This window comes from Populus alba, chromosome 14, assembly GCF_005239225.2.
Source record: "Populus alba chromosome 14, ASM523922v2, whole genome shotgun sequence".
Taxonomy (NCBI): Eukaryota; Viridiplantae; Streptophyta; class Magnoliopsida; order Malpighiales; family Salicaceae; genus Populus; species Populus alba.
In genome coordinates this window covers 10,706,566-10,720,097 of record NC_133297.1, presented here as the reverse complement: position 1 = coordinate 10,720,097, position 13,532 = coordinate 10,706,566, and the positions used below count along the sequence as shown (strand labels likewise).

General features: G+C 33.0%; 1 protein-coding gene and 1 non-coding gene across 3 annotated transcripts; both read right to left on the bottom strand.

Moving 5' to 3' along the window:
* Positions 1–644: 644 nt before the first annotated feature.
* LOC118041831 (acetyl-coenzyme A synthetase, chloroplastic/glyoxysomal) lies at positions 645–7,663 on the bottom strand. Of its 2 annotated transcripts, none has more exons than XM_035049344.2 (18): positions 7,145–7,663; positions 6,239–6,726; positions 5,689–5,844; positions 5,450–5,572; positions 5,203–5,371; positions 4,950–5,032; positions 4,557–4,658; positions 4,385–4,473; positions 4,188–4,278; positions 3,569–3,682; positions 2,970–3,046; positions 2,806–2,884; positions 2,543–2,611; positions 2,267–2,442; positions 2,037–2,093; positions 1,742–1,832; positions 1,557–1,655; positions 645–1,149 (listed from the first exon to the last, which is right to left on the bottom strand). In XM_035049344.2, exons 2-18 carry the CDS (start codon positions 6,716–6,718, stop codon positions 964–966), a joined length of 2,241 nt encoding a protein of 746 aa, XP_034905235.1. In that variant the 5' UTR covers positions 6,719–6,726; positions 7,145–7,663; the 3' UTR covers positions 645–963. The 2 variants fall into 2 exon arrangements, with proteins under 2 accessions (XP_034905235.1, XP_034905237.1); XM_035049346.2 differs by having other exon boundaries at positions 6,239–6,723.
* A 5,368-nt stretch (positions 7,664–13,031) lies between these two features.
* LOC118041947 (U5 spliceosomal RNA) lies at positions 13,032–13,148 on the bottom strand. Its single transcript, XR_004686392.1, has one exon. It is a non-coding gene; the product is annotated as a U5 spliceosomal RNA (small nuclear RNA).
* Between the last annotated feature and the right edge of the window lie 384 nt (positions 13,149–13,532).

Sequence of the window (13,532 nt, the reverse complement as noted above, 5' to 3'; positions counted from 1 at the left end):
ACCATTTAAGATAAGGAGGATTGCTAGCTTGTCTGTTTTTGTGTTTTAAAAATAATTTTAAAAAAAAATAAATTTTTTTTTATTTTTTATTAACTTTAAATTAATTTTAGTATTTTCAAATTATTTTAATGTGCTGATGTTAAAAATAAATTTTTTAAAAATAAAAAAATATTATTAACATATATTTTAAAATGAAAAAGTAATTAAAAAACAATCGTAGTTATTGCTAAATAAGCTCAGTTGTGGAGTTCGTGGATTTGGAATTTCAAGTGGAAGAGTACCATCAGTGAGGCCTAGGTTTTGGCATTGCAATGAAGGTTCCGATGAAGTCTTCCATGCAACAATATTTTTAGAGGCAAATTTAAATGGAACGCTGTTAAAACCATGTTTTTGAAGAGTTTATTTTTTATATATATATTCAAATAATTTTGAGCAGTAAATACAACTACCTGTTTATTTTCGCAAGTAGACACTAGAAAACAGTGTGGTTGCCTCAGCCACACCTTCATGACTCGACTGCATATTTATTGCAGTTCCTCTTGTGATTCTCCGACCAGACAACAAATTGGTGCTACTAAAACCATGAAGCGTTTAGGAAAAAATCCTGGCGTTCAAACAAACTTGAGAATGCAATCAGAGGATCAAAAAACTGCTAATTCATACGTTGCATCAGAAAGAAGCAGCCGAAGTTGTACGCATTACATGGACAGACAATAAACAATTGGAATCACTAGTGTACGATGAACATGGCACATTGGCAGAAGCCATGGGAGTTCCCTCGTATAAATGAAATATAAATGAACATGGCACATTGGCAGAAGCCATGGGAGTACCCTCATGTAAATGAAATATAGATACTAGGAACTTTATTGAACTGGAGCAACTGTCATGGTTAATTAGAGTTTGGAGAGAGCCTCTAATATAACTTGCGGCAGTTACCTCCCATGCCGCGAGTTAGGAAATTCAGCAATCAGCAAGTTCTATAAGTTGCTCCACCACTTGTGGTTCAGCAAGTGTGCTGGTGTCTCCGAGTTCATCTAACTGCTTGGAAGCAATTTTCCTCAAAATTCTCCTCATTATCTTTCCACTCCTTGTCTTTGGAAGGCCAGGCGCCCAGTGAATTTTATCAGGCGCTGCAAATGCTCCTATCTGAAAGATGGAACAATAAGGCTCCAGAAAGTGCAGCCATTAGAAAACATGTATTTGTACACAACACCCTCCTTTTATCAATTAAGGATTGTATGGCTTAAAATCACTCCAAATAAGCCAGCCAAACAGATGAAAGGAATCTGATATGTACTAGGCTTGACAAAACTAAACACGTCAGATGAGGGGGTCTCAGACAAGAAACTTTCACCATGTATGCACAAAAGACCTCTTTACATGATTTCAAGGGCCTCCTTTTTTTTGCACAGTAGAGTAGGGTCCAGCATGAACAGGATACTAAATCTAAAAGATGCAACTTTGAAAATGTGAGAAAACACCAAATGTCGAGTGCACTAATGAGCAAGCAATATGTTTGAAAAGCTGGTCAAGCTGCTCTATTGAATACAGACCTGCTTCCGCACTGTGAGTATAAGACTTTTCCGAAGTTCCTCGCTGTAAGGTTCACCCTCCGCAAGGGTAACGAAGGCATAAATCCCCTGTCCTTTAACCTAACAACAGAAAGGTACCAGGGTTTAGAAATACTGCAGAAAGAAATTTTTAACTGTTCTCTCAAAAACATGGGGACATTGCGTACCTCATGCTCAACACCAACCACAGCAGCTTCTGCACATTTTGGATGTGAAACAAGAGCAGATTCAACTTCAGCAGTTCCAATACGATGACCACTGCACATATTATCAGGGTGACAATGAAAAGAATTGCACACTTGCAACCATAGAAGAAATAACACAAATTTCAACTATAGGGAGGGAGGGAGAGGTCACTGTACTTCATTGAAAAGTGTTCAAGTCACTGAATTTATTTAAACTTCGCTGGAATATGTGCAGGAAAAAAAAGAGAAAAGGAAAGGCTTGAGACCCAAAACATACCTCACATTGATGACATCATCAACTCTTCCAGTTAGCCAGTGGTATCCATTTTTGTCCCTGCAACATGGATGTAAGCCATCAGTAGTCTTTTGGCCATTCTTGGATCCCAGATAACAATGGAAACAAAGCTTAAAGGTTAAGCCGTTATGGACACCATCAAAATCCAAAATTAAGTACACATAAAACGGTGCAGATTAAAAAATGGAAATGTGATCAAAATTTTAGAAAACCTGCGACAGCCGTCACCAGTAAAATAATAGCCAGCAAATGGCTTGAAGTACGTGGTTTCATATCGTTCATGATCCCCATAAAGAGTTCGGAATGCACCAGGCCATGAGCTTTTTAAACACAAATACCCATTGCACTCTCCTTCAATCTCAACACCCTTCTCATCAACAATGACAGGCTACAATTGAAACAGAAGAAGATTGATGAAGGGTGGGAAGGCATAGACCAGGGGAAGATATTAAATGAAAAAGGGATAAGATGTTTGATTGCATAAAAACCTGAACACCAAAGAAAGGGAAAGTAGCAGAACCAGGCTTCTGTGGCCAGGCACCTGGTAGTGGAGTAATCTGACAGGCAGCCACAGATACAATTTTTAATATATTCCGATGGTGAAGTTATGATAAAAGACTTCTAGAAAATACAAAGAGAAATAGAAGTTCTGTGAAGTTTCTGGTAGCCATCGACAACAATTATAGTACAATTACAATTGGGAAGTGATGGCATTGCACCAATAGCAAATACAAAGAATATACGAAAATACCATGAAACCACCAGTTTCAGTTTGCCACCAAGTGTCAGATATAGGGCACCGTGAGTCTCCAACTACATTGAAAAACCACCTGTAAGAATCAGAAATGCATTAAGAATTCTTTCTAAACTAAAGACCAGTTTCCAGATCAAGAAAAAGTTAATATAGCTAAAAACCTCCATGCACTTGGGTTAATGGGCTCGCCTACACTTCCAAGGACACGTAAGGACTTGCGTGAATAGCGAGTAACATGCTGCATTACCAACAATAGTTGAGATTAACATGTCATTCACAATACTTGCTTGAAGAGCTCCTTTAACCATGCATGTGTGCTCTTGCATGTAAAATCGACAGCATAAATCAAGTTCTTAATCTTACAAAAATAAAAGCACCATAAATATAAACTTAAAAAAAAATGAAACTTCAATAATAATTTGCTAGATAATATAACCAAAGCACCCCCATGATCGTATAAAGTACTGAAGGACAATCCATTCACAGCCACTGAAAATTTCAGATCCTTGTTAATAGAACTAAGAAAAACAAACTATACTAAGAAACAATATATTCTATAACAAATAAAAAATAATGTTGCACGTCCACAATTTCTTTTCAGAACAAACTAAACATGGATATGCACAATAGAAAATAGGAGAAAAAATAAATACACTAGAATAATATAAGATAATGGAGTGGGAATAACACCATCCTACTTTTCATAAACTTTATTAATGCCTTCACTGACAAATTATATGAAATGTAGGGGATATCTTGCCTCGTCACTCTCACGCATCAGGGAGCGCACCAGGGTAGGGGCAGTGTAGAATATTGACACCTTAAATTTGTCAACAATATCCCAGCATCGCCCAGCATCAGGATAAGTTGGAGTCTGCAGGACATGCAGATACATTTTATAAAAATGAAATTTCTACAAATCCAAGAAGGTTACACCATATAACTGGAATTGAAAGCTGATACTGGTAGGGAGAAAGTAGTGTGACCATGTTTAAAGAAACATAGCTTCCACAAGCACCATATTCAGTTAAATTATTAGAATCTTCCACCAAATACAATTTCAGTCAATATTCTACTAACACAATCAATTGTAATTCTGTTTTTTACAATTTTTTTAGAAATTTTGATCTGTGAGGTAATGTATTCACATGAAAAATAGACTTTAAAACACATGCTCAGTTTGCTTTCCTCAATAGAAACCCAGTCCACCCTACCAAGATCGTGAGTTTATATTCAAAATTTTCTGTCATTGAATTTCGAATTGTGAGAAGTTTACACAGATTTACCTATGAAGTTTCTGGGTTGTTAACTCAGTTCTCTGATTAAAAGAAAAAAATATAAATGAGAACTTTCCAGACTGTAAGTTCAAAATAAGTTACCCCTTCAAATACAACAACAGATGCTCCATTAAGCATGGGTCCGTAAGTCACATAGCTATGCCCGGTGATCCAACCACAATCAGCTGTGCACCTAATGCCAAGAAAAAAATCAAAAATAAAAATTGAACAGGTTAAGGAGCCACTTCAAACAGAGAAAGTAAAAGAAACAACAAGACAGGTCGTAGTTTCATGGATACCAGTACACGTCAGATGGTTTGTAATCAAAAGCATACTTGAATGTTGTTGCAGAGTAAACCATGTATCCTCCCGTTGTATGAAGAACTCCCTTGGAAACCATTTATTTTAGAGAAGAAAAGAAACAAGAAGCAAGAAAAGGAGATCCTTGGTCTAACTAAGGAATTTCATTACCTTTGGCTTTCCTGTGCTTCCACTAGTATATAGCAGAAAAAGGGGATCCTCTGCATCAACCCACTCCACCTCACAAGTAGTAGGATACTTGGGGACAAAGTCCTGAAGACGAATCATTTCCATGAAAAAACAACATTGTATGGCCACTCTGCTGACTTTTTTCCTCAATAAAAATATCTCCCTTCATTTTACCATGGGAAAAAAAGAAGAAGAAAACTTTGCATATTCAATTATTTATCAACTGGTGGAGTATAAACTACCCTTTCCTGCTTAAACAGGGGTAGTATACATTGAATCAATCATTCAGCCTCACAGCCATGCTCTATTGATTTATCACGTGTTAAAGTTAAGTGGCAAGTTGAAGTTCTTACATTAGAATAGGAGAAAACTAACCTGCCACCAGACATCTCTTCCCTCCTGCCATTTAGTGCCTTCCCTCTTCAAGGCAGTTTGGTTTTCATAAGTTAGGCATACATCTGTTGAGTTGAAAAAAGAAGGAAAGAAAGAATATTGTGAGAAGTATGACCTTCTATTCAGTTTGGAACGCACAAAAAGTGAAGTTTCTCATGATATAACACATATATTACAGTAACCAAAATTGAATTCTCAGAGACACGACCATTAATTAATTTACATACATGCATACCTACAGATATTCCATTTTTTGCAGATTCAGCAAGGGCAGCATCAACAATGTCTTTAAGGTGTATAGCCTTGGCACCTCTTTTGACAGCATTACAAGTAATCACAACTTTTGGTTTGCAGTCTACGATTCTCTGAGCAAGAGATTCAGAAGAAAATCCTGCAAATACAACCTAATGGGGAAAAAAAAGGGTTAGAGGTATTTATTTAGAGAGCAGAATGATGAGAAGAACAAGTCGTAGCAGCTGTACCGAGTGAACAGCACCAATACGGGCACAAGCCAGCATGGCAATGGGGAGCTCCATGAGCATTGGTAAATAAATAACAACAGCATCGCCCTTCTTAACACCAACATCTTTCAAGTAATTTGATAGCTACAGATAAAACAAGATAATACAGAATCAGAAGGACTATAAAATTCAACTTAGGTGACCAACGTACATAGGCTATATCTATATCCTTTCGTTTTTTTTTTTTTTTAAAAAAAGACCTGGCAAACTCTGTCGAGGAGCTGGGAGTAGGTTAAACTGTCTTCAAAACCAGGATCATTGCCTTCCCAGTAAATGGCAATCTTATCAGCATTTCCTGATTCAATATTTCTGTCCAAGCAGTTGTAGCAAATGTTGGTCAAGCCTCCCTTGAACCACTGCGCAATTACAATAAATTACTGCCGTTAATGGGTGTGCAAATAAGTTAACCACACCCTCAATAAAAAAAAAAATTAAGCCTTTCGCACCCACATTTAGCCGAAGCTTCAGATACCCGTGGAGCTATTCGGACTTAGATATGCCACAAGGAACTAGTGACGAGACTCAAATCTGAGACCTCATGGTTGAATGAATTCATATTCATAATAATTACTACAATTAAAATAAATAAATCTCTAAAAACTACATTCAATTGCACAAAAAATTACTCAACTTGGCTATTAATTAATTAGATCACCATATAAATAAGTGTTTGTGTGTGTGTGTGTGTTTGTGTGTGTAAAAGAAAGTAAAAAGGTGGAGATAAAGACGATAAAGACGAAAAAGAAAAACCTGAATACTGATATTGCCTTTGCGAAAGTCAAAATTCTCAGAGCAAGCAGGTTGATCCCATTTCTTTTTCCAATAGAACTGAGAAGCAATATCGGACCAAAAACCAGCCGGATCTTCAACGGACCTTTTGTACATCTCCAAGTACTGTTGAGGAGAGGAAACATGAGCTTGACGAGCGAACTCATCGCTAGGAAAGACAAGATCGTTCTCTTCAGAAGCAAGTGCTTCTCCTAATATAACGGCGTGGAGGGCAGAATTCTGGTCGGCTGGAGACGGCAACTCCAGCATTGATGTCACGTGCCTCAGCTTATTATCCGTCGCCATCCGAGTCCTCCTCTTGTAGTGATAATTATTCCAAATTGAGCAAACACAGGAGGTAGAGATGGAGGTGATTCTTCTGTCTGGTGATTTTTTATTATTCGGAAACAAGAAGGGAACTCGACTTCCAACGAATTTGCTGTTTGACACCGGAGTCTGCATCTCTCCTACTATATAAATAAGATTAATTAATTTGTATTTATGATTCTTTTTTAATAGTCCCCGTAGAGAAGTTACATTTTCCTTTTATTTACTTTATTAAAGTTTAATTAATTTAATATAAATTACTATTCTCTCACGTATGCAGATACGGCTATTTTTTATTTTTCAAAAATATTTTGCAATGATTTCCACGCTTTGACGGCCTGACTTTTTCAAATTGATATCATCATCCTCTTCCTCGTCTACATGCCCAAAAAATAAAAAATCATTTTCCATGAGAAAATTAATTCCAAAAATTAACAGCGAAAATAAAAAATTGCGTAGCGATGAAAAGGGCGGGGTTTGGTTTTGTACCGGGTTGGGGTTGAAGAGAGTGAGGATATCAGAGAAAAAACAAATGACACCATGAATGGAAGCTGGACTTACCTTGATAAACAAAAACAAAATCGTGTTTGAGATCTTAAATCCAGGGATTCTGAGCCACCTTCCGAAGGATATTTTGCTGATGTATTTATATTTTCGTTGACCCACGCCACGTCCACCTTCACATGCCCAGCTAGCTGGTAGCAGTAGCCTTTACTATTTTGGTAGTGGTGGTGATGATGCTTGTTGTAGAAGAGGAGAAGAACTCATGGGGTGGTTTTGAAGATGGAGGAGACGGATTGGGACTATGGGAGTTATCTATCTTTCACACGTTTCGTTTTCAACGATAACTTTTCTTTTTTTGTCGCTATTCTATTTGCCTGCCTGTGGTGGTGCCTTCTGGTCGTGGGTACTAGCATCCAAGCTTTATTTACTGTTCCGAGTCTTAAAATCAATTCAATCTGAAATTTCTTCAGTAGTAATTTGGAAAATGTTTTCAAAAATAGCTAAATGCAATGCTTGCGTTGATCTTAAATTGCTCAATCCTAGCTACCTGGATATGGATATGCTGTCATTTGATCAATTCCTTGTGGGTCTGCGTTGTGCTGTGAATTGAAGCAGAAGAAAGAGACATATCAAGAGATTCTCGGGATTCTCAGCCCAGGTTTAAGAGAGATTACGCTACTACTTTGCTACTACTATTAACTTAAAATAAAATCTAACTAGAACGCGTCGGGTCAATACTGTACAGCCAGCACAGTTCATCTTTTTATAAAAAACGGAGGATGACAATGTTTATTTTTTAACAATTCATTTTGTCACTTGAAATTTTATTTTATGCGATATGATTCTAACTTAATATTAATTATTTTTTATTTTTTAATTAATAGTGAGATAGAAAATATAAACTAAAACAAAAAAATATATTAAATATGGATGGCTTTATAAGTTTTGGGAAATGCACATTTTAATTCTTTAACTTTAAAAATAACACAAGTTATATGATTTTGATGTCTTATTTTTTTAATTTAATTTTCATATAAAATTTTATTTTTGTTACTTTTTAGTTTCTGATTTAGAGAAAAAAAAAAAAGAGAGGTCATCAAATTCCAGCAATAGAAAAAAAAAAATATTGTTAACACTAATTTAGACCACCAAAACAGTTGATATTTGTGTTAAATAGTTCTATTTAATAAGAAGAGTTCAAATTATATGTTTTTTTTTACTTTTAAAATTCTTGAAAAAAAGATCTGAACTCGGTTTTGTTTTTTGGTTTTGAGTTAATTTGGATTTTTTTTGGATGATTTTTTAGTTTTTTATACCATGAAAAGGTTCATCACTCTTCCTAAGGTGTTTTTAGTAAAACATTGGTTGAAAAATGAGTTTTTAAATACAACTTAAGCCATGATTTTTCAGCACCACAACGCCCAAAACTTGGATAAATTAAACAACAAGTCATTTGATATTTTTTTAAAAAATTGAGACATTCAACATGTCATCATGTTTGGTTGTAACAAAAAAAAATATAAGGGTCCAGTCTTGCAGCCCTACCAGGACGGGGCCACTTATGGGTCCTGACGAAATGGTTCAAGCTCATCAATGCATGCCCTTTGATTTTTTTTAATTAATTTTTTTAATTTTTTTTTTTAATATTTAGATTACTAACCCTTCTATCTTTTATTTTGTTTAGAGAGCATATTTTAAATGACAATTAATTTTTTGTCATGCATTTAAAAATTTAAAAGAGTTTTTCTTATTTATTTATAATTTTTTTATATTTTATATAGATAAATTTTATTTTTAAAAATAAAAAATATATATTTTAGGATAATATTTTTAATATATGCAATCTTACATATTATTTTTAAGTATTATTTATTTATTAATATATATATATAATTTTAATTTATTTGATTACATGTATGAAGAAATTTTTTAATTATAAAAATATGTTGAAAAAACTTAAGAAAATATTTAACCCGCGAGAAGCACGGGTCGGGTATCTAGTATGTCTGCCCCACCCATCCATGTGGTTTTGGAGGACAAGAATGGAGATTACGAGGATGAGTCCACTGTAGCAGAGCGGGGAGGGGCGTGCACTTTTTTCGTTTTTTACCGTGAGTTTTTTGGTCCCCGTTTTGTTTACCGCTGTTGGTAGTTGGTACCCATACTTAGCCATGGTTCGCTGGTGGTGAATGTAACGCCATACCACCAGACCCAGGAACATTGGCGCTTCACCGGACCATTTCTACCATAAATTTTTGGTCCCCGTTCTATTTGCCACCTGTTGGTTGCTGGTCTTGTAGGTCTGGTGGTTTGGCGTTCCATTCACCACCAGGGAACCATGGTTCATCTTCTGGTTCCAGAAAAAAAACAAGAAACAAAGTTGGTACTCAAAAAGCCATGTTTAGTGCCTCTTAAAAGTTATCGCAAGTTTTAATTTTAATTGAGAAAAATTAGTAGATAAACTACGAAAAGAATTAGCATATTTCTTTCAGATATGCGAATTTTATTATTCAGTTACTGAAAATTCAGTTATAATAAACATTCAATACTTTAATTTTCGTAATTATTACTTACGATTTTGGGGGTGATTTATTGAGTTTTTGGTGATTATGGATTCGCTTTTAATAATGTCTTTAGGATATTTTCTAGGTGTTTTGAACCAAAATTAGTTGAAAATGAGTTTTTTGTGTAAAAAAACAAAGAATCCAGTTTTTCTCTAACCCACACAATGGTGGATTCTGTTTTGAAAAAAATAATGCATTATCTATGTGTATTTTTTCAAATAAATTTCGGGTTTGTGTTTTAATTAGATTGTGAATATTTTTAAATGATATTGAACGTGTTTAATTTTTAAAGAGGCATGTATAATTCATTTTTGTTTTTTTTCTTAATTTTATATAGATTACATTTGTTTTTTTAATATTGATTGTTTTATAAGATTTTTAATACATATAGTCTTACATCATTTTTTTTTTAATTTTTATTCAATAAATTTTATATGTGTGTCTGTTTCTATTATAAATTTTATGTTTTTTTTCTATAGCAAATTTATTTTGACAGAGGAACTCGTTAAATAAAATTAGGTAAATTGCTCATATTGCAATGTTAGATATTTTGATCTTTATTTTTCACTTGGTTTTCTTAATTTTATTTTTGTATTATTGTTAATGATTTTTTTTATTTCTTTGATTAATAGTTTATTTATTTATTAAATTAGATGCGTTGATAAGATTTTTTATTTATATCTAGAAGAATGACTTCGTATAAAAATCTTAAATGACATGAACTTGAAATAATTTTAATTTTTGAGTTAATTCACTTCACATTACCTACAAGTCAAACACTACTTTAAATTAAAAAAAATATATGCAAGTGGATTGGAGAAACAATATAGAGTTAAAGTTTATTTGTTTTTATAGCACCGCCGTGTATTTCAAAAATAACAATATTTTTATTTTAAAATATTTTTGGATTATTTTAATATGTTAATATAAAATATAAATTAAAAATTATTATCTAAATATATTTTAAAATGAAATATACTTTTAAAAACAATTATTATTACAATACTAAACACTATTTTAAACCATGTTTGTTCATAAAACCCACAATTTCCACTAAAAAACAAATCTTGATTGAACAATCAATGAAAATATATTCCTCACCAATTATAAATTATATATAGTAATAGTCCGGGGGGAGAAATTTTTCCATTGATTATAAACTCATGACATATAACTAGAAAATATCAATAGATTAATCTACTTCAATTTTTTTTATAATAACGTACAAAGTCTACGTATACGTGTTTCCATCTCAAAATCATCATCGAAGGGCCAACTCAAAATTGCATTGACAACAATTATTATAATTATAAGTACAATTAAAACGCGTGGTGGTAAAAATAGACCATTTCATGACCCTTTCATGTCCATCACAATTCGACTCAAAACAATTGCAGCCATTGATTTTCTTCTTCAAAGCTCCACTAATATCACCAAAGCTTGCAATTTCTGTAAGACCACCATCCTTTTCTCCCGCCAATCTCTCTTTAAAAGTGTTTAGGAGTACGTTTTAACATGTTTTTTTTTTTTAAAAAAAAATTTAAATTTATTTTTGCTTTATATCATGTTTTTTAAATATTTAAATTGTTTTGATATGCTATTATCAAAAATATTTTTTAAAAAAATAAAAATAATATTTTTTTATATTTTTTTAAATAAAATACTTTAAAAAATAATTATCATCATCCTTGCAAGCACTATCTTAATACATTATTTCCCATAGATTTTCAACAACTTTTCTTTCTTTTGATTTTCTCGAACAATCTTGTCATGGCTTTGCGAGAGGAAAAAAATAATAAGTAAAACTTCTTTTTTATTATTTTTCTCTCACTTAATGACGTACCCATTTGTGATTGATGACTAATATGTTATGAAATGATGGTGATGGGAGGATTTGATATTCTTCCCCTGTTACCTTTTATGAATTCTGCTTAATTCGGGACAAAATATTATACTTTGCATTTTTGACGTTTCTCTTGTCAAATATGGTGTTTTTAGGTTTGATTTTTTTTTTTTATATATATATAAAAAGAGATAATTATGAAAAATCTCTCATGGTTTGACTGCATTATCACTTTTGATGTACTTTTTTTAAAAAAATACATTTTATATTATGGGTTTGCATATTAAAAAACAACTTACATTACTAACCTTGTACACAAAAAAATAAAATAAAAAATTTAAATATTTACAGGCTTACCATTATATTCAATTTAATTTTTAAAAAACCCTGAAAGCCTTTGATTTTTACCCTAAAGTTAAAAAGAGAGATTCAAGAAACAAATGACATCCAAAATGGTATTAAAGAGAACTTTTATCAAACGTATTGTGGACAGATTTATGATCAAATTCAGAAAGAAATTGAAGAAATAAATCTACGAGGATCAAGAGCTATAACAACAACACAAATCTAACAAAACTATGTGAAATTAACACAGCTCTATCGTAAAAATGAATGAAAAGGTTAGTTTAACAGGGCAACTCGGATATCAAATACGAACCCAATCCGACAAAAGTCTCTATAAGCTTTGGGTTGACTCGATCTAGCTCCTCTCCTTTGAATATGCGTACATACACTCTCTCCTCATTAGTTGAACTAAATTAGCATTGTGTCCCTCTCAACCTGCAAAGAAAACTAAGCCAGCCAAAGAAAAAAAAAATCATATTATGTATATAGTATTTGAGTTGGAGATGATGAAGAAGAAGTGGGTTAAAAAGAGGTTTCAGAGTTAAAAAAAACAACAAAAGATCAGTAGTAGTATTAAACAGAGATTAAGAAGACTTTTAAGGAAATCAATTCAAAGACAGAACAGAGCACCATCAACCTGAATAGCTTAGAGTACACAAATTCTAGTTTTTATTTTTGAAAATAATAATCGTGAATATTATTTTTAATGTTAGAATGTGGTAGTGATAAAATCAAGTAAGAATATAAAAAAAAAAAATTACAGTAAAAAACTAGGTTTGGGTCCTTGGATTTCAGGAAGGAGAAGGGATGAGGATAGTGGTTTTGATTTTTTTTAAAAAAAAAAATCAATGAAAAAAGCTATAACATTTAATTCAATATAAAGTTTTTTAGTCAATAATTGAAAACGAATGCCCATATTATAAATTATTTGAATCATTTTATTAATTTTTTATGTATTTTCAGGTGAAAAAAAAAAAATCTTCACCTCATTTTCAAGCTACGAGGAGACATGAGTGCAGAGCAGCACAGGATTCCCTGGCTATGAGGTGGGGCTCGTGGCGACCCCCATTTGATAACTGCCGTCAACTCCCCGAGTGTTTAGTTTCAACGACGCCGGCGATTAAAACAGGTCACAAAATGAACATTCCGTTCTAGAAGCACAGTTGTCATAGCATTTTAAACTAGAATTGTGGGGCTCCGAGAGAGGAGATCCCCTTAAAAAATTGGCGTATGCCGTTATTTGCGGCGTGCACACGGTATTCTTTAGTAAAAGGCGAAAGAATAATTCGCTCTGTGCTCACCGCGGCTACGTTGGTTTTAAAAGACAGAATGTACTCATTTATATAGCAACTCCTCACGTGTTGGAGTATCTCTTTAGGCGATGTGGGACTTCTCTGTAACGTTGCTAAAAACCTCGTGAGACTTTATGTTTCTTGTGTCACTTCGTTCCATGAGCTTCAATGAATGTTTTTCTTCTTCATGGGTTTTGTACTATCATTTATTTTGGATATCTAATTTTTTGCCAAAAACCTCGTGAGACTTTATGTTTCTTTTTTATTATCATGTGTTTGTTTTTTATTTTATATTAATTGATTTTTTTTAATTTTATCACTATTATTTAATTAAATTTGATTTTTATATCAAATTTGGTATTCATTGTTATGATTTTTTTATATCCTTTCACTAATTAAAT